Raw genomic sequence first — 25502 nt, 5'->3', positions numbered from 1 at the left:
GCAGCATGCCAGCCTCAAGAGCAGGCAGTGAGTGGATAGAGGTGAGAGGCCACAGTTTCCGAGTGTCCCACCCAGACTGCTGACTCTGCAACTGGCACTCTCAAAGTGGGCAGGGGCTGTTTACTCATGTAAATGAAGTAAGATTAATTCTGTTCAGAGAATTTCACAACAGCCCTTAGGGCTAATGAAAGACATACTTGGCAACAGGAAACCACTGCACAGCACACTAGGAACTGTAGAAATCCCACCCGCTTAGTGGCTTCAAGGCAAACAGCTGACCCCACGTGGGGCCGGCAGAAGCAGAGTACCACCCTCCATCTGGACTGACCAGGCAGGCACACCCAGCCAGGAGCCTTGCACAGCAGCGAGTATCATGCTGCACAGCTCTCACCAGCAGGACCCACTAGTAGGGCTGCAGACCACCAGCTCAGCCACTGTGTTACGGGACGGAGCCTGGGGGCTCACACCACCTTCTCCAACCAGAAACCACAGCCCAGGAAAGCTCACCTCCACGCTGGTGGGACAGCACTCTACTGCCCGGCTCAGCATGATCCTGGCATCCTCCGGCTCCTCCAGCTCCACAGCTGCCTTCCATAAGCGAACTGAGTTTGGCACGTGCTCAAGAGCTGTGGACGGTCACAGCGGAAAGCAGGTCAAAGACTGGGGGGCACCTGGCCTGAGCAATCTGCCACCCCCTGGCTGACACAGGGCACCTTCCATCAGGTGTGGGGCAAATCTCCTGGGGCCATTTTCCCTGGCCAGTATCTCACTGCCCATGTCTGTAAGCGCACTGTTTGCTAGGAATTCCCACTTTCAGATGGGCAACACGGGAAGAGCCCGGCCACTTCCTAACTGGTCAGAGACTGCCCATGGGATGGTCTTCTGCCGGCTCCCACCCAGACAAAGTGGGATGCTTCCAGAAGCCCAGGGTCTGTCTCTTTCTCCTTTGGGGAGACAACACATTCCCCTATTCTTCCCAGGAGGTGCTTTCCCTTCCTTCTCTCTTTTTTTTTTAAGATTTATTTATTTTTATTGCAAAGTCAGATATACAGAGAGAAGGAGATACAGAGAGGAAGATCTTCCATCTGATGATTCACTCCCTAAGTGACCGCAAAGGGTGGTACTGCGCCGATCCAAAGCCAGGAGCCAGGAAATTCCTCCAGGTCTCCCATGCGGGTGCAGGGTCCCAAGGCTTTGGGTCATCCTCAACTGCTTTCCCAGGCCACAAGCAGGAAGCCGGCTGGAAAGCAGGCTGCTGGGATTAAAATGGGCGCCCATATGGGATCCCAGAGCATTCAAGGCAAGGACTGACATATACTCTGTATCTTAGAGACTGGGTGTATTCACCCGCAAGGACATGGGATCAAAGGTCTACACAATGGCTGGTGCTGTGGCCCAGCAAGTTCAGCTGCTACCCTCAAGAACACTTCCAATCGAGTTTCCTGCTAATGTGCCTGGGAGAGAATTGGAGGATGGCCTGAGTGCTTGGGTCCCAACACTCATGGGGAGTCCTGCATGGAGCTGCAGGCTCCTGGCCTTGGCATAGCCCAGCTCTGGCCACCGTGGCCACAAGAAGATCAGAGGATGGATGAGGAGGGATAGGACAAGGGACAAGATTGGACACAGCAAAGGAACAGCTGTCCCCATAATGACCTTACTTCTCATAAATTTGTGAACCAACCTTGGGAGTCGATCTAAGGGTTCACACTGCAAAATGTGCAGCTTACACATATCTCACATGAACTTGACACAGCCTGATCTGTCCAGTGGAGACGGACAAATCCAGGACATGGTCCCCTGTTCCCAAGAGGAAGCAATCCCTTCCCATCTGAGGAAAGGACAGCCTGTTCCAGGATACCACATCTGTCATGATGACCAACTTGGACACCAAAGCAGGCCACAAAAGGCCATCTTGAGGAGCAAGTTAGGAACCTCAGAGCAGTCTGCTCAAGGTCCACCAATCCTGACTCATGAGTCCAGTGACCCTGGCAGAGTCCCATTGCAGCTGCAGGCTCCCAGAGTGAAACAAGCTCATCTGCTGAGAAACAGCTACTGAACACCGGGCTATTGGCCCCTCCGTCAAATCCTTAACCTCCACAAGGCTTCACAGAGCACAGCCCAGAGCTATGCCATCAATTGCTTACTCACTCAACCAATGGACACACAGTCAGGAACAAGTCTAGAGTCACATCCTCACTCACCAGCATGACAGCCGTGGCTGGCCACATGGCAAGAGACAAGGTGGCAGCCTTAGTCCTGAGGACAGAGTGGACACTGTGCAGACAGACCCCAACCCATGGGGATGCAGCTCCCACAGACCCCAGTGCTCGCTCACACACGGTAGTCACGTGTGTGCACACAGGCAGGGAAGTGGAGGATATGGGGCAAAAGCCAAGGTCTCCTGACCTCTAACACACAGAAACTGAAGTAATTAAGGGATTTCCCGCCTTTACCACTGTCCCTGACCAGCACTTATGCTCTGCCTAATTCTACCTGCCATGCTCCTCAAACACACATTAGAAACACTCCCACGAGCACCCTCAACTCCCTCAGGCTATGTGTAAGAGTAAGCCAGGAGCCCAGGACACATTCTAGAGAGTAGAAGCATTGCTCTCACAATCCTGCAGGAAGAAGAAACAACTGCCCCATGGCCATGGGGGGAGAGGGTGTCTCCTCAAACACCCTTCACCTACCAGCCAGGGAGAAACGGGTGGCACGACTGCCTCTTGATAGCTACCAGGACAGTCTGACCAGCACGAGGAGGTCCAGTGTGCAGCCCCCACGGGCCAGCAGGGCCATATAACACTGGCTGGACAGCAGAGAAAGCAGCCCCTATCCACCAAGGACCCACATAGGCCGATATCCACTAAAGACCCACACAGGCCCACATCCGCCAAGGACCTGCTGTGGGCAGACGAGTCCCCATCTGGTTGCCTAACCCACCCTTCCCAGTTCACAGGTGAGGAGGATAGGACCTGCTAACTGCCCCACCCACGCAGAGCCTCACAGCCCAGCCAAAGGCAAGAGGGCTAGGAACTGCTCTCCAGAGCATTCCTCCCGTGAAGGGTCCAAGGGAAGAGGCCACCCAGCCCAGAGCCCACTGACGGTCCTTCTCAGCCCCATGAGAACGAGCGGACACCCTGGGGAAGCACACCTTTCCGAAGGACCCGCTTCTTTGCACGGATGTCAGTCTCCAGCTCTGCAGCTCTGATGTAAATCCTGACAGACTGCGGAAGGTGACGGACGGCCTGGGCCACCACAGCCTTGGCCGTGTCCCCAGGCTGCAGCCGGGCTGCTTCCAGCCAGACATCTTCACTCTGAAGAAAAAAGCAGGCAGCTGTGCAGGCCACAGAGACTAATATGGTTGCCTGAGTCCGAGAGAGGATACACATTCTGGGAGAGGCGCAGGGACAGGGCACAGGCCGTACCTCTGTGCCAGACAGCCCAGCAGAGTTACTCACAGGGCATCCTCTGTGGTCTCCAGCACTACCGTCTACACAACACAGCACTAGGGGGACTTCCTGACACATGTCAGAGCCTGTTTGACCCACCCGCAGGAAGCCAAGCACTCCACAGACCACTCATTTGACTCTGGTCGTCCACCACCAATGAGGGAAGAGGGCCTCAGCTCCAGGTGGCAAGGATCACTTCTCCTGAGTGCCCTCCGGTCGCAACACAAAGAGGCAAGCAGCTCTGGTGGCAGCAGGCACCCTGTGTGGCATGCCCGCATACCTCACCTTAGGGCACATTTCGGTCCCCTTCATAATCAGATTCCGAGCGACTTGCAGCTTTCCTGTGACTTCCTCCAGGCGGGCTGACGCAATCCAGGCTGGTGGGTGATGAGGGTTTGTCTCCCGAACAGATTTGAGCAGGAGCCGGGCCTTCTTGATGTCACTGCAGAATTGTACAGGGTCAGACCCATTTCTCAGACACCTAAACTGTCCAACCTGATGGACTAAAGATTCCACTCAGCACCACTGCAAGACTGATGGAGTAGCAGCTACTGCCTCAGCCTCCCTCGGCCTGAATTGGCTTCCCTCGGCCTGCCCGAGCCTGGCCAGGCTCTGAGACAGAAATTAAACTGCTCCACTACACACCCCTCCAAACACACACGTCATACCTCACATGTCTTCAAGACCCAGGGAGCTCAACATACTCACTTGATGTCACCACCATGGGTTGGGATCATAGAATTCAAGTCTGTCAGGTAGCCTTTGGGGTCGACGACAGTCTGCCCACTCACCGAGTCAGACACCTGAGAGGCCAAGGCGAGAGTCAGCCAGAGGTGATGGGGAGAAGTAACAGGAGAGCTCACAGGGACCCAGGGGCCCTCCCCTGAGCCGGCCCATCCGTGGTGATCAGGAAAGCAACTGGACTTCAACCCAAACACCAGCCTGTGATGATAACAAATACATTTCTTCTACGTGGAAACAAAAGAGCCTGTATAAACATAAAAGGCCGACAAATGAGCAGAACTGGGAAACCATGAAGACCGACGCTTCCTTATTCATGTGTGTATTTGTCATGTACCTGGAAGGCAGAGGGGCTTCTGTCTGCTGGCTCCCACCCCTCATAACCAAAACCCACAATGGCCAGGGCCTGGGCAGGCTGAGGCCAGGAGCCACGAGCCCCACATTGTGGAAAGTGGACCAGAGCCTGTCCCAACTGTCTGAGATGTACTTGCTGAGTCCCTCACCTCAGGCCCCCAAAGGCCCCTCGTTTCAGTTAGCTGGGACACAGTTCACACTCTCCCTAAGGTCATCTCCCTCAACTGAGCACTCAGCCTGGGAAGGGAGCAGAACTGAGGAGCAAGGAAGGAGATGTCACCTGCCAGCAAAGTCCTCCTTATCAACTGTGGTAACCAATGGGGTGACTGACCTCCTAGCCGGCTCATAAAGACCATCGAGCACAAAGGCCAGCTGGTAGTTCATTCCTCACATGTCCACAAAGGACCAGGCAGGGCCAGGTGCAAGCTAGGAACTCAGAGCTCCATCAGCATCTCCCAAAGCACTGAGTAACTGCTCTCTCCAACACACTAGGACGAACTACGCAGGTGAGCATCCCAACTGCTGCGTCAAAAACAGCCCACTTTAGCCACTAGGCCACCACACTGGGCCCTAGTCTGACTTTTTAATAAAAATAATTTTTTTAAAGGGGCCAAACTTGACATGTCTCTACTCTAAAGACAAATAGGGCCCTGCGTCATGGATCAATGGCTAAATCCTCACTTTGAAGTGCCAGAATCCCATATAGGCGCCGGTTTGAATCCCAGCTGTTTCACTTCCCATCCAGCTCCTTGTTTATGGCCTGAGAAAGCAGAAGATGGCCCAAATGGCCCAAAACCTTGGGACCCTGCACCCATGTGAGAGACCCAGAAGAAGCTCCTGGCTTCAGATCAGCTCAGCTCTGACCACTGCAGCCACTTAGGGAGTGAGCCAGCAGATGGAAGATCTTTCTGCTTTTCCTTCCTCTCCATAATTCTAATTCCACTTTTCCAAGAAAAATAAATAAATCTTGGGCCCGGCGGTGAGGCCTAGCAGCTAAAGTCCTCGCGCCGGGATCCCATATGGGCACCAGTTCTAATCCCAGCTGCTCCACTTCCCATCCAGCTCCCTGCTTGTGGTCTGGGAAAGCAGTCGAGGATGGCCCAAAGCCTTGGGACCCTGCACCCGTGTGGGAGACCTGGAAGAAATTCCTGGCTCCTGGCTTCAGATCAGCATAGCATCGGCTGTTGTGCTCACTTGGGGAGTGAATCATCGGACGGAACATCTTCCTCTCTGTCTCTCCCCCTCTCTGTATATCTGACTTCCCAATAAATAAATCTTAAAAACAAAAAGTAGCAGTTGGTGCTATGACATAAAGTGTAAAGCTGCCAGCATCCCTCATGGATGCTGGGTTGAGTCCCGTCTGCTACAATTCCCTTCCAGCTCCTCCTGGTGCACCTGAGAAAGCACATTAGACAGCCCGAGGCCTTGGGCCTCTGCTCCCATGTGAGAGACTTGCAAGGCCCTTTGGCCTGGTCCAGACCCAGCTGGAGTGAATCAGCAGGTGGAAGCTCTCTCTGTCTCTGTAACTCTGTACTTCAAATAAATAAATCCCCCCAAATTAAACAGGTCTATTTAAAAAAAAAAAAAGAGAGAGAGAGAGAGAGAAGTCTTTCAAAGGCAATTCCAAGAACATAAAGGAAGCAAGAAGTCCAGTTAGCAAAATCCTCGCTGCCCCACGGGGGTGCCAACATGTGGCAATGACAGTAGACAGAGGTCCCATGTGGGAGATGACACATGGCGACCAGGGCAGAGTTGACAGCCTCTGGATCCTACCAGCACCAAGGCCCATGCTGGAGGGCGTTTGGTGGCAGATGACCTGGGCAGGCATTCTGCCTGGAACAGTACTGCTCTCCGGAGGAAGGGTCTCCTGATGAAGCACAGAGAACACCCTGGAGGCCCTGCAGAAGTCTCCTTATTGCAGTTCCCCTGGGCCCCTTCCTGATACCCACCACCTCCAGGTCTCTGTTTCCAACAGCTACTGTCCCCAGAGTCGCTAGCCTCCAGCATGCTGGACTGTGTGTCTATTGGGGAAACCACACGCCTGCATGGACAGATTTCCCAACTAAACACCTCTCTGAAACCCCAAAGTACAGAGACTAATACAAAAAGCAAAGGGACTGGAGCTGTCATGCGTGAAGCTACTGCCTGCAGCACGGGCATCTCATATGGGCACCAGCTCCAGTCCCTTCCAGACTAGCTCCCTGTTAATGGTCTGGGAAAGCAGAAGATGGCCCAAGTGGCTGGGCCCCTGCACCTACATGGGGGCCTTGGATGGAATTCTGGCTCCTGACTCTGCCTGAACCAGCCCCAACTGTAGTGGCCACCTGAGAGCGAACCAACTGATGGAAGATCTAACTCTGCCTTTTGAATAAAATGAATTAAAATGCAGATGAAACAGAAGCTGGTTGAGAAGGGAAAGTGCAAGTCTGCCTCTAGACTGACTGGAGCCACAGCAGTGCCCACGGATGGTGTGACCACACAGCCACACGCACCAAACATGAACAGGCATGAAATGGTGCATTCCACTGCAAAAGGCATTAAGAAACGTTTACTGGGACATTCTGAGGCAGGGCCTGAGGGTCCATGTGGGTAACTAGTCAGGGAGAAACAGCAGGACAGCAGGAAGGTCCTGCACAGCCTGACCAAGACCGAGACAGGGTAGACAGGAGACACATGCCCCTAGGACAGCAAACCCCCTGTCCGTTCACTCTAATCCACAAAGGAACAGCACAAGTTTTTTTGTGCTGCTAGAAAGGAAGTGGCTGAATTCTGAATTCATTGCATCTTCTACTTCCAACCTGTGGGAGATTTCCTCACAGATCTCAGAGGCAGTGTAGTGTGCACAACACAGGCCACATGCTGTGGGGATGCCACGCCCCTTACCAGGGAGCCACTCCCACTCCTGGCACACAGGCACTTGGGAGGAGGCAGGCTCCGTAGTTCCTACCACCTGCCTGGCAGACCTGCATTAGCTCAGGGTCTCCCAGGTAGAACCCGGACCAGCCCTGACTGCTGTGGGCACTTCAGGAGGAATTCAGGCAACGGATCTCTCTGCCTTTCCAGTCAAATGAAATAAGCAAGCCCAGCAACTCAACAGAGCTCTATAGGCCCTCACACACACGCCGCCCAGGGAGGCTTCCACAGCGTGCAGGCCTGGGGCAGGGACAGAGAGCAGCCCCCCATCCCACACACACTCTACTCTGATCAGGCAACTGGTGCTGTGAACTTAAGCAAGTCTGCAGTGTCAGAGGCAGCAACGTCCAGAGCAGAGGATCTGTTTCCAGAGCAGGAAGCGAGGACTCCCCCACCGTGGGAGAACACTGTAACACGTGACCAACGCTACACGCTCACATAAGGTAAGATGTAACACATGACCAACACCACTTGTTCACATGATGAGGATCTTACCTCATGACAAGGCATTCCAAGAATGAACTCTCATGTTTCTGAGTTTGTCAGCTTTTTAAAAAACAAACACGCTGGCTTAATAATCAGAAAATTAAAACCCTTCAACACCACATGGAGGCCCTTACCTGGCTCAGCCTCATGTCCATCAGGGTGTTTCTGGCCTGGCCAATCTTCCTCATGTCCAGCTCCCCTGTGCCTGGGGTCATCAGCCCGGGCGTCATGCCGCCAGGGTACGGCGTGTTTAGCCCCCCTGGGTAAGGAGTGTTAAGACCTCCAAATTGCTGTGGGAAAAGGTGATTAAGTCACAGTTGCCATGCAGGAGCACTCAGCCCAGCACTCTGCAGGTCCCACCCTGGTGGCACGCACGGTTTGTCGAGGATCCACTGAAGTATGGTTCTCTCCAGTCTGCAGGTGCTTGGCAAAGAAGCTGTCGGGAACAGGGGTGAGCTTCTCATAACGCGGGCTCCGCTGACGCTTGTTCCTGGCATCGCCAACCTCAGGGATACTCAGCCACTCTTCTTCTGTGACTTCAGCTAACTTCCTCTGCAAACCAGCCAGAGATGTGAATTCTCAGCCAGACCCCAGACTCTCCCAAAGCCCTTAGCACCCATGCACATATGGGGTCCACAGTGAGCCATTCCTCACAGCATTCAGACTCAGCGGTAAAGCGACAGCCACAGGGGCCTGGCACAGTAGCCTAGTGGCTGGGGTCATCGCCTTGAATGCGTTGGGATCCCATATGAGCACCAGTTCTAATCCTAGCAGCTTCATTTTCCATCCAGCTCTCTGCTTGTGGTCTGGGAAAGCAGTCGAGGATGCCCCAAAGCCTTGGGACCCTGCACCCACATGGGAGACCCAGAAGAGGCTCCGGGTTTCTGGCTTCAGATTGGCACAGCTCCAGCCGTTGTGGTCACTTGGGCATTGAATCAACGGATTGAAGATTTCCTTTTGGTCTCTCCTCTTTGTGCATCTGAATTTCCAATAAAAATAACATAAACCTTAAAAAAAAAAAAAATGACAGCCGCACGGTGTGGCATGACCCAGAACAGCCAATACAAGGCGCCCATGGGATGGCCTCTTGGCTTAGCCACCAAGCATGCGACACGGCAGACCCTAGGGGACCACAGTGATGGCTCAAACTGTCGCTTCCACCCGTGGGAAGACCTGAACTGATTGCAGACCACAGCTCAGCTGCTGTGGGAGGAAGTACACACTCCCTCTCTTTCTGCCTCAAATACTCTTGAAGTGCCAGCAGTGCAGTGTAGGGGGCTAAGTTGCCACCCGTGACACCAGCACCCCAGACAGGTGCTGATTCAAGTCCTGGCTGCTCCACTTCCAATCCAGATCCTGGATGATTCTCCTGAGAAAGGAGAAGACAACAGCCCAAGCGCTAAGAACCTTGCACCCCATGGGCCAGCAGAGGCCTTTGCCTTAGCCATTGCAGCTACTTGTGGCCTAAACCAGTAACAGAAAATCAATTAATCTCTTCATTTTTGTCAACTGTACCGAGGGTGACACAATCAATGTTCAGGCTGTCTTCTCTGGGAGCAGTTACTGAAATTCAGTTTGAGGGCCAGAACTATGGCACAGTAAGCTCAGCCTGCAGTGCCAGAATTCCATACAGGCACTGCATTGAGCCCCAGTGACTGTACTTCCCATTCAGCTCCCTGCTAATAGTCAGGGAGGGCAGTGGAGAACGGTCCAAAGCCTAGGTCTCCTGAACCCACATGAGAGACCTGGAGGGAGCTCCTGGCTCCTGGCATCGGATCAGCTCAACTCTGGCCACTGCAGCCATTTTGGGAGTAAACCATTGGATAGAAGATCTTTATCTTTCCTCCTCTGTCTTTCCAATAAAATATAAAGAAATCTTAAAAAAAAAAAAAAGAAGAAGAAGAAGAAGAAGGAAACAGTGTAAATCGGGAAACAAATATCATCAAATGACAGTATCTAAGGGGCGAGAACACCCTGAAGGAGACTGCGCAACCAGGGGCTACGACTGCAACGCCACATCCCACACAGGTGCCAGTCCAGGTCCTGGCAGCTCTGCTTCCACACATCCAATACATACCCACACTGCATGCCCACCTGTGTGTAGCACATCTGTGGGCACATGTCTGTATATTGCACATCTGTATACATGTCTGTGCATAGCACACCTGTGTACATACCTGCCTGTGTACAGCACATGTGTGCACACACACAGGCATCTTTAAACTCTAGTGCAAAGGAGGGTGGGCAGCAGAGTTGCACGGCTACACATCAGGTGGCCTTGCTTTGCTGGTCCCTGGCCTGAGTGACAAAGGCTACTCTATCTACTCACTTTGAGATCTGAGAACTGTTGTTGGATTTTGGGGCGCTCCATACGATACTTCTCAATTTCTTCTTTTTCCCTTTGTTCCCTAGAAAATAAAACAAGTGCATGTGTCAGAAACCTAGACATTGGGAAAAAATATATACATATAGACATTGAGCCAATGTGAGTCCTGGCTGCCCTCTTTCTACCCAACTCCTAATCTGCTGGGAAAAGACGTGGAAGATGATCCCAGGTCTTTGGCCCCTGTACGCACATGGGAGACCCAGATAAAGCTACAGGCTCCTGGCCTCAACCTGGCCCAGGCCCAGCCACTGCAACCATCTAGGGAGTCAACTACACCTGGAAGATCTCTCTCCAAATCAGTTTCTCCTTCTCTCTGTAACTCTGCCTTTAAAATCAGTAAAAGGGCTTGGTGCTGTAGCTCAGTGGCTAAAGTGCTCACCTTGCACGCACCAGGATCCCTTATGAGCGCTGGTTGGTTTGTGTCCCAGCGGCCCCGCTTTCCATCCTGCTCCCTATTTACAGCCTGGGAAAGCAGCAGAGGACAGGCAAAACCCTTAGGACCCTGAACCAGTGGGGAGACCTGGAAGGTGGTCCTGGCTCTCCAGCCGCTGTGGCCACTCGCGGAGTGAACCAAAGGATGGAAGATGTTTCTGTCTCTCCTCTGTGTAAAACTGACTTTCCAATAAAAAAAAATCTTTTAAAAATAAATAAAATCAAGAAAAGTAAAATTAAATAGAAATACAAATGTTGCAGTGGACGCGTGGCCACACTGTAAACACTAGAATCTCACAGTGCCTGTTGCAATCTCAGCTCCAGCTTCTAGTTTCCTGGTAATGAAAACTCTGCAGGCTGGGAGACAGCTCCTATGGTTGGGATCCTGCCACCCTCATGGGAGACCTGGCTGGAGCTCCTGGCTCCCAGCTCAGCGGCCTACTGCAGGTTTTTGAAGAGCAGACCAGAGTTAGGCAGCAAACTCTCTCCACCTGTGTCCTGTTTTTAATCCAAGAAGATGGGCCCGGCACCGTAGCCTAGCGGCTAAAGTCCTCGCCTTGAATGCACCAGGATCCCATATGGGCGCTGGTTCTAATCCTAGCAGCCCCGCTTCCCACCAGCTCCCTGCTTGTGGCCTGGGAAAGCAGTCGAGGATGGCCCAAAGCCTTGGGACCCTGCACTTGAATCAGAGACCCGGCAGAGGATCTGGGCTCCTGGCTTCAGATTGGTGCAGCAACAGCTGTTGCAGTCACTTAGGGAGTGAATCATCAGACTGAAGATATTTCTGTCTCTCCTACCTTCTCTATTTATCTGACTTTGCAATAAATAAATCGTAAATAAATAAATAAATAAAACAAAGAAGACATCCCTGCACACCCAGTGTGAACCAAAATAGCTTTATTGTATGTTTCAGTCAGCCAAGAAGAGTCAGCCTGCACTCTGAGCAAGTGTACTGTATCTTCAGCCATGTTCTCCTCATAACTGCTCTCCCATGCAGGTCTGCTCTCCCATGCAGGCCTGCTCTCCCACAGGTCTGCTCTCCCATGCAGGCCTGCTCTCCCACAGGTCTGCTCTGCTAATTGCCTTTTGTCTCTTGCTGGGCTTTTGCTGTTATGGTTTTCACTTTTATATTTCAGGCCATTAAATTTGCTTTCATTCTGCTCAGAAACAGTATACATGTATTCTCAGAACTAGACGTTCACACCTAGTGCTTCACCTGCCAATGAAAACCCACAGAATAAAAGGAGGGAGGGGCCAGCACCATGGCACTGTTCTCCACACTGGCTGAGTCCCAGCTGCTCCCCTTCCAGCCCCGCCAAAGGTAGCTCATGGCCATGGCTCCTGGTTTGGCGTGGGCTCAGACCCAGGTTCTTGTGGCCATCTGGAGAGTGGACCATTCAGCTTTAGGTCTGTGTCTATTTCTTTTTGTCACTTTGTCTTTCAAATAAACAACCAACCCAAAAAGTTACTTCACATGTAGATGTTTCTCGACTTAGAGCAGGGTTGTGTCCCATAAAGTTCTTGTAAACTGAAGCGATCATAAGTTAATAATACAGTTAGCTTACTGAGCAGCAGACCCCGTTAACGCAGCACCCTGCAACGGACTGGCTGTTTGCCTCGCGGCCCCTGGGAACTACAGTCACCTCTGCTGCCCGGGCAACGGCCGAGATGCAGACCCTCTGGTGCAATCTCTGCCACCTGCTGTGGGAACCTGGAGGGTGAAGCAGCCAATGAAGGCTTCCCTCTCCTCCTTTCACTCACTCTTTGCAAATAAACAAGGAGGAAAACAAACCGAGACGTCAACTGTTACCTTCTCTTTTTTATCCTTACCTTCAGTTTCACAGTACTTTGGGTTTTGTAAGATTTATTTTAATTTGGAAGGCGGAGTCACAGACAAAAGGAAAGAGAGATCTTCCATCTGCTGGTTCACTCCCCAAATGGCCACAACGGCCAAAGCTGAGCTGACCCACAGATCAAGGGTTTGGACCATCTTTCACCTCTTTCCCAAGCCACAAGTAGAGGGCTGGATGGGAAGCGGGGCAGCCAGGACTAGAATCATTGCCATTGCTGATATGGAATTCTGCTGCCACAGACTGAAGCTTGGTCTACTATGCCACAGCACTGACTCCAATTCCTAATATCCTTTGATAAAAACGCATTTTCTCAGGGCCCGGCACCATAGCCTAGCAGCTAAAGTCCTCGCCTTGAACACACCGGGATCCCATATGCATGCCAGTTCTAATTCCGGTAGCCCTACTTCCCATCCAGCTCCCTGCTTGCGGCCTGGGAAAGCAGTCGAGGACGGCCCAAAATCTTGGGACCCTGAACCCGCGTGGGAGACCTGGAGGAAGTTCCTGGCTTCTGGCTTCAGATTGGCGTAGCACCGGCCGTTGCGCTCATTTGGGGAGTGAATCATTGTATGGAAGATCTTCCTCACTTTCTCTCCTCCTCCCTGTATACTTGCCTTTCTAATAAAAATAATTAAGTCTTTAAAAAATAAAAAAAAAGTTAAAAAAAAAAACACATTTCCTCTGTGACAAACAAGCCAGAACTTTCCCCAGCAATATAATTTTCATTTATAGCAGTACCATGTGTTCACCTCATACCAATCTGCCTAAAAAAGAACAAAGCAGTCACCCTGCTGATGGTTCTAAGGAGGGAAAGCTCCACAGGACAGGAGCACCTGGCCAGCCCAACCTGGCGCCCCAGCATCACTGCCCTAAGCCCCCTGCTCATGAAATCTCAAGTGCCTTCCACTGTCATCCACACTCACACAAGCGCATCAACACTGCCATATCCACGTCAAGAGGAAATGATGATGTGCAGGAGCAACCCAAATTCTGCGCAGCTCCAAGGAGCCCCAGGGCCTCATTCTCCACAGCCAGGCACGGAAGAACCACTCTGCTTCTGCAGTGGCCCTCCCAGCCTAGAGTGTGTGTGGAGACCATGGTCCCTGGTGTGTGGATGGCCCTCACCTTCTCTCCTTCCTTCTTTCATCCATTCTCTTGTCCAGAGCTGCATAGATGGCATCTGCCTCCTCATCGTCCTTCTCATAGGGTCCACTGGAGAAAAGGCTGCCAGCATAGCCATTAAACTGGAAGCAAACGACACAAACAAGGCTCAGAGGGGCCACCAAGGTCTCACAGTGTTTGTCTTCTGCTGAATTAACCCCCATCATGACCCTGACTGACCGTGAACAGAGGAAGGACCTCAGGAACCCTGACTGAAGGAGCGTGGACAGGGACAGGGGACGGGCCTATGCTCCATCATGCTCCCTGAGGGACCATGGACGGGGATGGAGGACAGGGGACGGGCCTGTTCTCCGTCACGCTCCCCGAGGACAGGGGACAGGTCAGCTCTGTGGCCTCCAAGAGTGTGGGAGTCATGAAGCAGCCTTGCCGGCACACACTAAAAGGGTGACCAGTGTTGGGGTTCTCGAACCTCAGCCAAGAACACTGGGCAAACTCAACCAAGGTCTCAGGCCCCGGTGCTCACGCACACACCTCATCATAGTTGGTGTCATTGAGGTCCTCGTCGTCGTCATCCGCCGCTTGGTTCTTCTTCATCTGGTCTCCGACGGTCCTCTTGCCAGGCGGCGCGTGGCGGTCATCCACGGGGTCATTGGCATCCCGTGCAGGTCCAATGTCTGAACGGGTGGTAAAACCCGTGGCTCTGCAACAAACCCCAGGTCACCTGCCACTGCTCAGCTGCCAGGGCGGCCCAGCCCTCCACGGGGTGGAGAGTGGGGGGGTGGGGGACGCAGCAGGTGCACACAAGGAGCCCTCGGCAGGGAGCCAGACTTGCGCTGCAGGCTGCAGCTCCCCACCCTACCTGTGCTGCACAGGGATGTGGCGGGGAGACGGCAGGTGCACACACCAGAAAGCTTGTGGCTAAAGACACCTAGACTAATTGCACTCCTCTGTATCCAATTCCCTGGCTAAATTAGGAGTGGAGAGGGGCGGGGAGTATATAAGGAGAGGTGAAGGAGCAATAAAGAGAGACTTGGCAGAGACTTCTACCATCACTGGCCTCCTGTTGGTGCTCCATCCCCAGACCTTCTCTCTGCCCACCTTACTGGCTCTGCTGGTCCAAACAAATGGCGCCCAACATGGGGCACAGCACAAGGGACAATCTGAGGAACCCTTGGACCTATGAAGGTAAGTTTAGTATTAAAAATTTTACAGGGGCATAAGTGATTTCATCCCCAGACCTTCTCCCTGTCCTGGGGCACTAGGGATAATCTGGGGGACCCCGGAAATCCGGAGGTAAGCTTAGAATTAAATATTTTGCAGGGGCATGGGACTGGAGTGATAGTGTAGCGGTTAAAGTTTTTGCCTTGAACGTGCCCAGGATCCCATATGGGTGCCAGTTCTAATCCTGGCAGCTCCACTTCCCATCCAGCTCCCTGACCGTGGCCTGGGAAAGCAATCGAGGATGGCCCAAAGCTTTGGGACCCTGCACCTGTGTGGGAGACCTGGAAGAGGCTCCTAGCTTCGGATTGACTCAGCTCCAGCCATTGCAGCTGCTTGGGGAGTGAGCCATTGGACGGAAGACCTTCCTCTCTGTCTCTCCTCCTCTCTGTATATCTGCCTTTCCAATAAAAATAAAATAAAATAATTAATTAATAAGATTTATTTTATTTTTATAATTAATTTAAAAGATTTATTTTATTTTTATGATAATTAATTAATTTAAAAGATTTATTTTATTTTTATTGGAAAGGCAGCTATACAGAGAGGAGAGACAGAGAGGAAGATCTTCCGTCTGATGATTCACTCCCCAAGTGAGCACAATTGCCGATGCTATGCCAATCCAAAACTAGGAGCCTCTTCCCGGTCTCCCACGTGGATGTAGGGTCCCAAAGCTTTGGGCCGTCCTCGATTGCTTTCCCGGGCCACAGGCAGGAGCTGGATGGGAAGTGGAGCTGCTGGGACTAGAACTGGCGCCCATACGGGATCAAGGGCTTGCAAGGTGAGGACCTTAACCATTGCTCCATCGTGCCGGGCCCAAAAATAAATAAAATCCTAAAAAATCTATATTTTGCAGGGGCATAAGTAAAATTTATCATGGGGCAAGAGCTCGCTAAAGTGCAAATGACTAAGGGAATTGGAGATCTGCTTCAGTCACAAGGCACTGACATTAAGCTTAAGGCCATGCAGAAGTTCACTGAAACTGTCAGCGATGTATCCCCATGGTTTGCTTTCCTTCTAGCCACCTTTTTTACTCTGGTGATTGGTAAAAAGTGCTTTGCCATCCCCTCAAGCAGTGGTGCAACCCTTCCTTGAAAAATTATCTGTTAGAAGGAGGAAGGAGCCACAAGCCAGAGTAAAAAAGGATCAGGAACCCCAAACCAAAGTCTGGAGAAACTGCACAAAGATTTGTGGTCCTCTTCTGAGGAGGAGGAAGGGGAAGAGGATGGAAGTGAGTCGTCCGAGGATCCTCCTCCCATACAGCATGTGCCCATAGAGCGTGTGCTGAGCAAAAATCTCTTGGCCAGGTATAGAGCCCTCTGCGCTGCCTGTGCCATTGGCGCCATCAAATCTGGATGCAGTGGCGAAAGATTTACAGGAGCAATGTCAGGGTCTCTCCCTTCAGTTGAGACAGGGTTAGCTATAGTCCCAGACAAAACACAACTTATTTCTCTGTTTAATTTTTTTTTAAAGATTTATTTTATTTTTATTGGAAAGGCAGATATACAGAGAGGAGAGACAGAGAGGAAGATCTTCCGTCCGATGATTCACTCCCCAAGTGAGCGCAACGGCTGATGCTATGCCGGTCCGAAGCCAGGAGCCTCTTCCGGGTCTCCCACGCGGGTGCAGGGTCCCAAAGCCTTGGGCCATCCTCGAATGCTTTCCCGGGCCACAGGCAGGGAGCTGGAAGGGAAGCGGGGCTGCCGGGGTTAGAACCGGTGCCCATACGGGATCCCGGGCGTGCAAGGTGAGGACCTTAACCACTGCGCCACCGCGCCAGGGCCCCAGAAGCAGCTTTTGTGGTTGCAAAATATGGAAGCGATCTGGGCAATACTTTTGTGCACTTTAAATGTTAATTTTGACAAACCAGGCCTAGCGGCTAAAGTCCTCACCTTGAACGCGCCGGGATCCCATATGCGCGCCGGGATCCCATATGCGCGTCGGTTCTAATCTGGCAGCTCCACTTCCCATCCAGCTCCCTGCTTGTGGCCTGGGAAAGCAGTTGAGGACGGCCCAAAGCCTTGGGACCCTGCACCTGTGTGGGAGACCCGGAAGAGGTTCCTGGTTCCCGGCTTCGGTTTGGCGCAGCACCGGCCACTGGGGCTCACTCGGGGAGTGAATCATCGGATGGAAGATCTTCTCCTGTCTCTCCTCCTCTCTGTATATCTGACTTTGTAATAAAAGTAAATACATCTTTAAAAAATAATAATAATTTTGACAACCACTATCCCAAGGACCCCATTGTACATTTTTAAAAATTTTGCATCCTATTGTTTTTCCACTTGTAATCTCTCTTCAGCCATTGCCAGAAGCATTAACTGTTTTCACTGATGGATCGTCTAATGGTCAGGTAGCTTTTGTAATAGATGCCCAGATTACCACCATCCCCACATCCTTTGTCTCTGCACAGGTTGTGCAATTGGTGGCAATTCTTGCAGCCTTTCAAACATTTTCCACGCAGCTCTTTAATTTGTAATACTGATAGTGGGTACACTGCCCATTCTCTTCCCATGCTGGAGACAGCGGATCAAATTTTTTCCCACTCTGCAGCAGTGTCTCTATTTGCAAAAATTCAAGCCTGTGTTTGGGCCCAGGAAGATAAATTCTTTGTGACTCATATTCGAGCCCAAACAAGTTTGCCTGGGCACTTGACATCAAGATATGTGGCTGCAGATACTGCCACCAAATTGGTGGCCCTAGGCCCTTGAGAAAGCGCAAAAGGCACGTGCTAGGTTTCACTTGAATTCCAACACCTTTCGATTGTACTTTAGTCTGACCAAGGAACAAGCCAGAACCATCATGAAGCAATGCTCAGCGTGCCCTCAACTTTTGCCTGTTCCCCATTATGGCATAAAGCCCAAGGGTTGTTACCCAATCATATCTGGCAAATGGACATGACACACATCCCAGTGTTTGGGATACTAAAGCATGTGCATGTTACTATCAATACTCGCTCTGGATTTATTGTAGCTACTCCTCAGACAGGGGAACAAGTCAGGCACGCTCTAGCCCATTTGCTATGCATGTTTTTCCATCTTGGGAACTCCCAAAGTTATTAAAACTGATAATGGCCCCTACATCAGCAGTAAGTTTTCTGATTTTGCTGCCTCCCACCATATACAACTAATTACAGTCATTCCTTATAATCCTCAAGGTATTGTGGAACACACCAACCATACTATTAAGGATTACCTTATTAAAACAAAAAACGGGAGCCTGGCACGGTGGCCTGGTGGCCAAGGTCCTCACCTTGAGTGTGCCGGGATCCCATATGGGTGCTGGTTCTAATTCTGGCGGCTCCATTTCCCTTCCAGCTCCCTGCTTGTGGCCTGGGAAGGCAGCGGGGGACAGCCCAGGCCCTTGGGACCCTGCACCCATACGGGAGACCTGGAAGAGGTTCCTGCCTCCTGGCTTTAAATCAGCGCAGCACCAACCACTGCGATTATCTGGGGGAATGGGTCATCAGATGGAGGATCTTCCTCTCTCCTGTCCTCCTCTGTGTGTGTCTAACTTTGCAATAGAAATAAATCTTCAAAAAAAAAAAAGGGGGGGGGTGGGAGTTTAGCACTCCCCAAGATCATTTGAACCTTTTGTTATTTACCTTAAATTTTCTAACATTAGATGCTGAAGGATGGTCAGTTGCAGATCGTCACTGGAATTAGTCTCGGGAGCAGAAGCGTTACATGATGGGGAAAGATCCCTTGACCGGTCAGTGGCAAGGCCCAGATCCCGTCCTCATATGGGGGCGAGGATCGGTTTGTGTTTTCCCAGAAAATGAAAATGGCCCATGGTGGATTCCTGAGAGGCTTGTTCGGCAAGCTCCTGTTGCTGAGTCTTGTGTAAGCTCGGAACTGGCCATGGTGATGGCATTTGAGTCAGAAGATCGACGGGACAAGCAAATATATCAGGTCTTTGTTAAGCATTCCCCTTTTTGTCTTCCTCCTATGAGCACCAAGGTCCTGATATTTCCCACCTTTTCTATGTGGCAGCTTTGTGGGGAATGGGCATGCTCTGGCATGCACCCCCTTTCCCTTACTCAGGGAGGCAGTTATTCCCATGGAAATTATTAGTGCAATCACTCCTCTGGATTTGAGGACTTGTTCACGTGGGTGAACCTCAGCTCCTGGATTTTAAGCCCACGTCTGCCTGTGTTATCCCCCTGTGTTTTTCTCTCTTACATGCAGAAAAAAATGCCTCTGAAGTGAATTGCACCGAGGTCAGCTGCACCCTAACAGCGTGTTGGAATGAGAATGGCGATACTGCTGTTGTCATGCAGCTGCCTGGAATCCTGCCTGTGCCTGTCGGGGCTAACAGAGAGGCCTCTGTTGGCCTGATAAGGTATAAAAGAGACTTTGGCATAACATCGACCAGCGTAGCCAGCATTGCCCTGGCATCGGCAGCCACCACCACAGCAGCGGTGACCCTAGGACACCCTACAGCAACTGAGACCATGAACAAGCTTGCGGAACCGACTGCCTGAGCTAGGGAACAACAGAATTTGGGTAAGATGGAACCGGGACTGACCAACCTAAGACAAGGGCTCCGTTGTGCCACGGAGATTCCCAATGACGGGTAAGGCTGATGACCAGAGAGTCCACAACCTAAGACAGGCGCATTCAAGTCGGCTTTAAAATAAAAAGTGGGACCTGTTGTGGGCTAAGGAGTTGATTAGTACTCGTTGAACTGGGCAGGAACAGGAACTGGGCTGGTGGCTAAACACACCTAGACTAATTGGACTCATCTGTATCCAATTCCTTGGCTAAATTAGGACTGGGTGAGGAAAGCAGATAAGGAGGTGAAGGAGCATAAAGGGAGACTTGGCAGAGACTTCTACCATCACTGGTCTCCTGTCGGTGCTTCATCCCTAGATCCTCTCCCTGCCCACGTTACTGGCTCTGCTGGTCGGAGCACCCCTGGTGCACGGGGGTGCCTCGGCAGGGAGCCCACACGCGCGGATGCAGCTCCCCAGCCTCCCCAGCCTGCACGTCCACCTCCCGAAAATCGCTCCCACCACCGACCACCACCGCAAGAGGCCCGTGTCCCAGGCTCACCCGCGGCCCAGCCCCGGCACGTAGCCGAGCGGAGCGGGCATGCCCAGGAACGGCTTCTTCTTCTTGTTCATGGCGCCGCGGTCCCGGGTTCAGGAAAGCAGAAGCCGCCGAGTCTCCGTAGTTCGAGCCTGGAGGCCTCCGCTGCAGAAGGAGTCGCCCCTACTCGCGTCATCCGCGCGCCGGAAGCGGGGCCCGCCGACCTCCGGGGCGGAAGCGCCGGGCGCGCTGCTCCCGCCCACCTGCGGCGGAGGCGGCCAGAGCGTCCCCTGGCGACTGGGCAGGCTAGCGGCCGCGGGTCGCCCTGCCCGAGGGTGTGCGCCTGCGCAGGCGCGTTCCAGGAAACCGCACTGCCACGGGCCCCCGCCACCGCCCGCTGTGCCCCACCAGGGTCCCCGCTGTGCCCCCACGACCCCACAGTCCTGCTGTGCCCCCTATGACCCCCACGGCCCCCAATATACCCCTCATGGCCCCCACAGCCCCTGCTTTGCCCTCATGGCCCCCACAGCCTTGCTGTGCCTGGGCAGCCCAGGCAGCCGCGAGAGCGAGCAGAGGCTGCTGTCCGTGCAGCCGCCCCCTGTGCACAGGCCTGGGCAGGCGGCCGGAGAGGCCCGCTGGACCCGTTGCTAGCCCTTTTGGCCGAGTCAACTTAACTGGTGAATGGGCGCTCCCCTTGTTACTGTACCTTTCAAATAATACACATCTTACCAAGAGTCTGGGAAGCGCAGCGAGGGTAACTAGTGAGAAGCAGCAGACATGGACCTGAGGGACACTGCTGCTAGATGGTCGCAGGAGCTCCATCCAGGAGCAGCCAGGGCGAGAACCAGGGCCAGCCCTCTTTTTTTCTGAAGATGTCTTTCTTTCTTTCTTTCTTTCTTTCTTTCTTTCTTTCTTTCTTTCTTTCTTTCTTTCTTTCTCTCTCTCTCTCTCTCTCTCTCTCTCTCTTTCTTTCTTTCTTTCTTTCTTTCTTTCTTTCAAGTCGGATATACAGAGAGGAAGATCTTCCATACAATGATTCACTCCCCAAGTGACCGCAATGGCCAGTGCTGTGCTTATCCGAAGCCAGGAGCCAGGAACTTCCTCCAGGTCTCCCATGCAGGTGCAGGGTCCCAAAGCTTTGGGCCGTCCTTGACTGCTTTCCCAGGCCACAAGCAGGGAGCTGGATGGGAAGTGGGGATTACATCTGGTGCCCAAATGGGATCCTGGAGTGTTCGAGGCAAGGGCTTTAGCTGGTAGGCCACCGTGCTGGGCAGATGTGTTTCTTTAAGAGACAGCCCCACCGGCAGGGAGAGAGCTCCCACCTACTGCTGTTCCCAAGTCCAGGGAAGCAGGTCTCCCTCCAAGTGGCATGAACCACAAAACCCAAGCACCTGAAGCCCCAGCACTGCAGGAGCAGGAAGCTGGAATTGGTGCTGGACAGCAGGTGGGGAGTCCTTCCTCCCCCTGTGCCTGTGTCCAGGTGCTCAGCTCAGCCCATACAAGCCTGGGGAAGGCTAAGCAGCAGGCTGCATCTTCACAACCAGCCCAGGTATACCCTGACCCCTCTGCAATATACCCCCTACTTCCACCGGGGATCCTGCAACAGGAACATCCCCCATTCCAGAGCACCCCCACAACTGCAGAGGATTGAGGGGGCTGTCTAGGAGTTAAGGGAGGGTCTGGCCAGTTTTCCTGGGCAGCAGGTGCCCACCTGAGGGCGGGGTGGACATGAGTCCATGAGGCATGGGTAGTGGAGGGCGGCTCCGCGGCCCCTGGCCCGCACCCAGCAAAGAGTGCAACGGCCTCCCCCAGTCCCTCCACACACAGTAGGCCCGGGGACACAGCGATGTCCGCGGAGCCTGTCCAGGTGCGCACTGAGCCCGTGGCCCTGATACACACGCCAGGCACACGCGGACCCGCGCGCGCCTCCCCAGCTCCGAGTCCGGCGCGCGCGGCGCTCAGAGCCCGCGGCAGGTGCCTCGCCGCGCAGACTCGCGGGCCGGACCGGCTCGGCGGGGCGGCCGGGCGGGGCGGGGCGGGGCGGTGCGCGCTCCCCGCCGGCCACACCGGCCGCCTGCGCGGCCAGGGGCGTTCGCGGGCGGCGCCGCGGGCCCCATGTTCGGCGAGCTGAGGACCAAGCGAAGCCCCCCGCGAGGCCGCGCCGGGGCTGTGCGCGCGGGCTTCGGGGAGCACCGGGATGTGGACGGTGAGCGGGACCGGGTCGGGACCGGGTCGGGGCCGGGCGCAGGCAGGCGGGAGGTGCGGTCCGCTGGCGGCGGGCGGGGCGGGGGGGGGGGTCCCTTGGTCTGACCGTGTCCCCCAGGCCTTTGTGCTGCGCCGCAGGGCGCAGCACGCCCGCTGCACGCCCGCAGCTTGGGGTGCGCCCGGCACGCTCCAGTCTCACACTCGGGGTCACCTTTCCTTCGCGGAGGGAAACCACGTCTCAGCCCTTGCGGTGGAGCTGAAAGGGGGACCGTAGCAACAGCTAGGTTCCCCCGGCCCCTCCCTTCTGGAATAGGGATGTTGAGGCTAGGGGAGGAGGCTGAGTGTGGGCAGGAAATGGGCGGGTCCCGGGCAGGTGCGGCAGGGGCAGAAGCGTGGGACTGGTTCCCTGAAGCACAGTGTGCCCCGCCCCGCCTCCCAAGAGCCCCAGGCCCTGATACCTGTCTGCAGGTTATTCCCACGCACTGCAGGCTCCCCTGGACTCCGTTATGGAGTCTGTGATCTGTGTGGTTCACAGCCTCAGGAACCTTATAGGAGTGGAAGGCTGGGGGCAAAGTGTGGGCCCTCCGCCCAGGGCGAGCAGGGGGTAGACCTGTGGGTGGGTGAGGGTGGGGCTCTTTGATTCCTGCCTTAGATGGGAGCGGTTCCTGCAGGGGCAGGCAGGAGAGCCTCCGGTAGCAGCTATGCCCCAGTGAGGCCCTTCATTGGGTGCTGTCCTGAGCCCAGCTTGTTCTTGAGGCTTTGGTAAGGACAGTGAGAGCCATATGAGGCCAGGGAGCAGGGACCCCATGTCTCGGATGGCTGCAGGCAGGGGCATTTTCTGAGGGTCTGCCCAGAGGCAGGTCGTGACCCAGAGAGCCCTGTGCCCAGCTCTCACACCTCTCCTACCTGAGGACTCGGGAACCTTTGCTTGGGGTACAGAGCAGACAGGGAGGGGGCACATGAGACTTGAGAATGCCCTGAGCAGGTGTTCTGTGTGCAGCCACTGCGCACTTCAGCTTCTGCCGGACCCTCCTGGAGCACACGGTGTCGGCAGAAAGCATCCCCCGCCACCTGCCTCGGGCACCAGGCACCAGCCTCACGTGGCACCATGACTCACGCAGCCAGAGACCCATCAAGCTCCTACAGCAACCTGGCACAGAGGTCCCCCAGGTACCCACACCCCCCCACTGCTGCCCTCATACGTGCCATGCCTCCCCTCTGCTCACTGCCCTCCTGTGCACAGGGTCAGCTGTGCCTGGACCACTGCGGCCTGTACCATACCAGCCCCTTGCCGGGTGGCCTGACACGACCTGTGGTGCTGTGGAGTCAGCAAGAGGTGTGCAAGTGGCTCAAGAAGTCTTGTCCGCATAACTACCTCGTCTACGTGGAAGCCTTCTCCCAGCACGCCATCACTGGTACAGTGGGGGAAGGGGACAGGGAGGGGCAGGACCCGCACACCCAGCCTGTCTCTCCCATGCCCACTCTCCATCTGTCACCTCTACTTCTCTTGGCCTCCCCATGTCTCAGCTGGCACCCTCTCCCCACAGGACGGGCCTTGCTGCGGCTGAATGCAGAGAAGCTGCAACGCATGGGGCTGGCACAGGAGGCCCAAAGGCAGGAGGTGCTGCAGCAGGTGCTGCGTCTGCAGGTGCGTGAGGAGGGACGGAGCCTGCAGCTCCTCAGCCAAGGTCAGTGGCCTGGGCCGGGCTGTGACTGGGCACAGGGTGCATGGGACGGCCTCTTGGTGGGGCCCGGGAATGGGACCATGCCCCTCCCCACCCCATCTGCCCCACAGCTTCCTTTGGGAACATGTCCTAGCTGCTGCTGAGGCTCGGACCCCAGACCCCAGCACTGTGACCAAGGCCTGTGGCCAAGGATGGCTCAGCTCCCCCTGGACGCTGCAGGATGCTCAGTGGACTGGAGGGGACTCTGGGTGGGCTGGGGCCCCTCCTTCTGGCACCTGAACCCTGGCTCCCTAGTGCTCCTGACCACTTGAGGGGCAGCTGGCTAGGGCCAGGGTGGGTTTGGACAGCCCCTAGTCGGCTAGGTTCCTGCTGCATCAGGAAGCTGGCCTGTTTGCTGCCCACAGGGGATGCACTGTCTCCACACCCTTAGCTCCTTGCCCTTCCCCATCCTTGCCCAGGGCCCAACAGGCCCAGCACATAGTCAGGCTTACACTCCATCTCCGATTGCTCATGGGATCTGAGGCCAGCTGAGTCCAAACCGGCAAAGCCTCCAAGCTGAGAGGAGCCTGTCCAGGGAGCCCCCTCCCCAGGGCCTGAGGGGAATCTCGCACTTAGCGCCTTCCCACCCAAGCTCTAGCCAGCACATCTTCCCCCAAGGTGATGTGGTCTTACCAGAGAGACTGGGGAGGGCCATGCTCCCCTCCCCCAGGCAGTCCCACCCTCGTGTTCCTCTGGGACCCAGCCACAGTCAACCCAGTCCCCTCTGTGGCCCTGAGCTGGCCTCAGGGTGCGAACCTGGCTACCACAGGTCCCCTTGGCACCTCCATTCTGTGCCTCCCATGGGGAGCTCCCCACCGCAGTACCCATGCTGTCAGCGCACCCCAGGACTCTCCTTGGCTCCCTCCTGTCCTGCCTACACCCCTCTCCTGCCCTTCCCCTTTGTGTTCACTTTTTATACTGTGACAAAGGAGAAGAAAGAAAACAAATAAATGCGGTTCTCAGTGCCTGGGCCCCGGCTGTGGGAGCAGTGGGCGTGGGCCACTAGGGGGCAGCTGTGCTGCATTGTACAGGGGCTGCCTGGGACCCCAGGAGTTCCCCAGGCTGGGAGGGCCAAGGGCTGCAGTCCAGGGAACTGGGTGGTTTCAGAGACCTGGTCTCAGTAAGTGGGAGGTGGAGGGGCGGCCCCCTCCTGGGCTGCAGGAAGACCCTTCCTAGCCGCCTGTGGCCTCTGGTATCCACCTGAGGGTCCCAGCTCCCATCTTCTCAGTGGGCAGTCAGCAAGATGCGGCTCCAAGTAAGGCATCATCTGCAGGGCCAGGGCCTCACCCACAGATGCACACAGAGTCTGGGCAGACATGCAGCCTGGGACATGCTGGGGCAGGGAGGGGATGCACAGGGCAGGAGGGGAAAGCTCACCTGGGATTCACCCCAACTGTCTGCCACACACAGGTTCTTCCCCCAAACCCAGCTTATCCCTGGGGCTGTGGGATGGAAGGACACTGTGAGCCCTGCCCCAAAGCCTTGAGCAAGGTCTGTCTGCAAACCACATCACCTCCACGGAGTCCTGAAGGGCTTGCACTAACACAACAGTGGCACCCCCACACACAATCATCTGGGGGCCTGGCGGGCAG

The 25502-nt window shown here is 54.5% G+C and overlaps 2 protein-coding genes across 3 annotated transcripts in view; one reads left to right on the top strand and one right to left on the bottom strand.

Annotated features, from left to right (window-relative positions):
* The window catches only part of PRPF6 (pre-mRNA processing factor 6), a 32074-nt gene extending 11902 nt beyond the window's left edge, over nucleotides 1–20172 (bottom strand). The window contains exons 1-10 of one of the 2 annotated variants that reach the window (XM_040988323.1): nucleotides 20006–20172; nucleotides 14268–14436; nucleotides 13740–13858; nucleotides 10276–10354; nucleotides 8322–8498; nucleotides 8081–8236; nucleotides 4161–4255; nucleotides 3738–3894; nucleotides 3155–3317; nucleotides 508–626 (exon numbers count right to left, since the gene is read on the bottom strand). In XM_040988323.1, coding sequence (XP_040844257.1) covers nucleotides 508–626; nucleotides 3155–3317; nucleotides 3738–3894; nucleotides 4161–4255; nucleotides 8081–8236; nucleotides 8322–8498; nucleotides 10276–10354; nucleotides 13740–13858; nucleotides 14268–14436; nucleotides 20006–20076 — 1305 coding nt within the window. In that variant the 5' untranslated portion in view covers nucleotides 20077–20172. The remainder of the gene's footprint in view (nucleotides 1–507; nucleotides 627–3154; nucleotides 3318–3737; nucleotides 3895–4160; nucleotides 4256–8080; nucleotides 8237–8321; nucleotides 8499–10275; nucleotides 10355–13739; nucleotides 13859–14267; nucleotides 14437–20005) is intronic. The other variant, XM_040988322.1, reaches the window with a different exon arrangement.
* A 1856-nt stretch (nucleotides 20173–22028) lies between these two features.
* Nucleotides 22029–24836, top strand: SAMD10 (sterile alpha motif domain containing 10). Its single transcript, XM_040988168.1, has 5 exons — nucleotides 22029–22187; nucleotides 23187–23356; nucleotides 23430–23601; nucleotides 23734–23874; nucleotides 23982–24836. Exons 1-5 carry the CDS (start codon nucleotides 22097–22099, stop codon nucleotides 24002–24004), a joined length of 597 nt encoding a protein of 198 aa, XP_040844102.1. The 5' UTR covers nucleotides 22029–22096; the 3' UTR covers nucleotides 24005–24836.
* Nucleotides 24837–25502: the final 666 nt, after the last annotated feature.

Source organism: Ochotona curzoniae, unplaced genomic scaffold, assembly GCF_017591425.1.
Source record: "Ochotona curzoniae isolate NIBS_2020 unplaced genomic scaffold, NIBS_Ocur_1.0 contig_48, whole genome shotgun sequence".
NCBI classification, from domain to species: Eukaryota; Metazoa; Chordata; class Mammalia; order Lagomorpha; family Ochotonidae; genus Ochotona; species Ochotona curzoniae.
This window is presented reverse-complemented; position numbering and strand designations above follow the sequence as displayed.

Coding starts and splice junctions, on each gene's coding strand:
- SAMD10 (XM_040988168.1), top strand. CDS start 22,097: ATGTTCGGCGAGCTGAGGACCAAGCGAAGCCCCCCGCGAGGCCGCGCC. Junction 22,188..23,186: donor GGAGCACCGGGATGTGGACG/GTGAGCGGGACC, acceptor TTCTGTGTGCAG/CCACTGCGCACTTCAGCTTC. Junction 23,602..23,733: donor CTCCCAGCACGCCATCACTG/GTACAGTGGGGG, acceptor CTCTCCCCACAG/GACGGGCCTTGCTGCGGCTG.